The sequence below is a fragment of the Brachycentrus maculatus genome, unplaced genomic scaffold, assembly GCF_059751285.1.
Source record: "Brachycentrus maculatus isolate JH-2025_06_01 unplaced genomic scaffold, ASM5975128v1 h1tg000299l, whole genome shotgun sequence".
NCBI classification, from domain to species: Eukaryota; Metazoa; Arthropoda; class Insecta; order Trichoptera; family Brachycentridae; genus Brachycentrus; species Brachycentrus maculatus.
In genome coordinates, this window is record NW_028281050.1 from 332,501 (window position 1) to 334,954 (window position 2,454).

The following is a 2,454-nucleotide window of genomic DNA, read 5'->3' on the forward strand; positions in this document are numbered from 1 at the left end:
AACGATGCGTGTTAATAGCCAGTTTCCAGACGGTTTCTTAAATAAATGGCATATTACCTCCTGACAGCTCAAATTCCGTAGTGTCTCCATACCCTTCCACCAGCACTATACCACGAGTTAGAGTTAGGGAATTCTCTTTATGATCATACTGCCCATAGTAAATATTATATTCGAATCGAAGCTTTTCGTATTCTACAAAACAGAAAATATGTATCATATTACGAGTAAGTACAATCCCTAATACACTTTACTGTCTTTTTTTAATCGCTTAAATTTTGTTTTGCCTTATAGTCTTAAGTTATTTATTAATTTAATTAATTTGTTATGAAATCGTCGTTTTTGATTTAAAACCAAATATAAAATTTTATTTAGAGTTTTCGTTTTTTTTAATTGCTTAACGTCCTAATGACTCTGTAATCTAACTACAGCTCATGCAACACTGCTTATAATGGTCAATGGTCATATTAAGGCTCCAATTTTCCAGTCTACTTTCAATTGTAACTGTTATTTTATGTAATTATTGAGTGAGAAATTCTATTAAAAAACACTAAAAATCAACGTGAAAAATCTTCACCCACAACTTCTAATGTGGGACTTCTCGAATATATTGATATCTTATTATGAACTAAATTGAAAAGTATCAAAACAACAATTCTTTAAAAATATCAAATAGTGAATGCAGAATCATGTATTCTAAAAAGTTCAACAGCTTAGTTCGCTTTCGTAATAGTAACAGTAGCGAGAAACGAATTACTTAATTTGTTCAATTAATTACAGGAATTTGTTGTAAACCTCACTTCGTTGTCTCCTGAAACTATTAGGTACACAAGAACCAATGGGCCAAACTGCTCCAGGAGCTGTGGAGTAGGTATTGTTGTATATCTTTGGGTGTTTTAGCGTCGTGCATTTCCCCATCAAACAAATCACAGTCGTTCATTAAGGGTATATTCACAAACACAGAATTCATGCGCCGAGCGACCACCAGCGAGATCACGTGTCTGTTCACGCCCGATTTTTTTAAAGAATTAATATTGGATATTTTTTGTTTTTTAGAATATATAGAAAAAATATTTTAATACTTTTTATTCAACTTTTTACCTTTCAATAACACTTTTTTTCTCAAAACCATATAATTATTTCGAAGAAAAACTTATTTTTTCAATGCGAAAACCGTGTTTTATGAATAAAATCAAGTACGTAAAATGTTACCTGGATTTAGAGAAAATTAAGTTGCGACATAATAAATACTGGGCCTTTACAAAATCATGTATGTAATGCTAGAAAAGCGAACCATTAAACAGCCATTTTGTCTTTTTGTCAAAAAAATATATCATCCAGATAGTTCTAATATAGGATAATGCATTGGGCAAACACACAAAATTAACGTTTTAATATTAATCTATTTCGTACGATTTTACTCACCTATTTTAGGCATCTCCATGCTTACTAATGCTCTAGCAATATTGGATCCACTTAAAGACGCTTCCAAAATGAAAGTTAGATGTGAATTAGATGACATTATTTCTTGAGTGAGTTGTGTCTTTATCGCCAGTAGAACAATACTTCCATCATTACCAACAACGAAATTTTCTTCTGCGTCTGGAAATGGTATTCTTGCTTTACAATAATGACTTTAAGAACCAAGACAATCTTGGTTCAAATATCTAAACTTTTCAAATGACAATTAGGTCCGCAGTCATAAACATAATTTAAAGTCAAAAATTTTATTAATTAAAATAATCAACATGTTTTTAAAATTTACATGTAATTTTTTTTATGTAAAAAAGTTGAACTGACATTAGACCTTTCTACGTGGATTTTACCATTTAAAAAAATAATATTTACTAACCATTTCTTCATTACACATAAAGCAAATGAAATGTTAATTGCATATGTAATAACTAATATAATTTTTAAAATTGTATTTGTAGTATAAATATGGATTCACAATAAATATCAACTGGATGCAATTCGTTTAATTAATTTTAAGATACAAGAAAACAATAAAAATATTTCATTAATAGGTTAAAAATTAAGAAATATTCAATTGAGTAGCAATAGATTTTAAATAAATTTTTATAAATCCCAATTCATTTTTTTTTAAATATTTATAGCAATTATTGTACTTTGTGGTTGGTCATTTTTACTTTTTTATGATTCTAGTGATTATATACTAATATTACTAATATTTTTGTTTTAAAAAAAGTATGAAAGCATCAACATCTAAATTAAATAATAATAGAAAGTTTTTAATTATAGTTAAACGTATAAAGACGAAGAAATAAATAGCTACGAGTTTATTTAATATTACATTTTAGTTTTAATAAGCTAGTATCACGTTTCCTTACATCCTTTTAATTCGAACCTTACTTCATTGGTGTATCCATTTGTCAAATTAATTTTTGGATATGTAAGTGTGTGTTCTAATGAATATGAAGCATCGTAGAGAGGAAA

General features: G+C 28.1%; 1 protein-coding gene across 1 annotated transcript in view; it reads right to left on the reverse strand.

Moving 5' to 3' along the window:
- The window catches only part of LOC148304871 (uncharacterized), a 4,367-nt gene extending 1,913 nt beyond the window's left edge, over positions 1-2,454 (reverse strand). The window contains exons 1-3 of the mRNA XM_088267567.1: positions 2,349-2,454; positions 1,423-1,599; positions 58-192 (exon numbers count right to left, since the gene is read on the reverse strand). Of these exons, the coding sequence (XP_088123693.1) occupies positions 58-192; positions 1,423-1,519 (232 nt within the window). The 5' untranslated portion in view covers positions 1,520-1,599; positions 2,349-2,454. The remainder of the gene's footprint in view (positions 1-57; positions 193-1,422; positions 1,600-2,348) is intronic.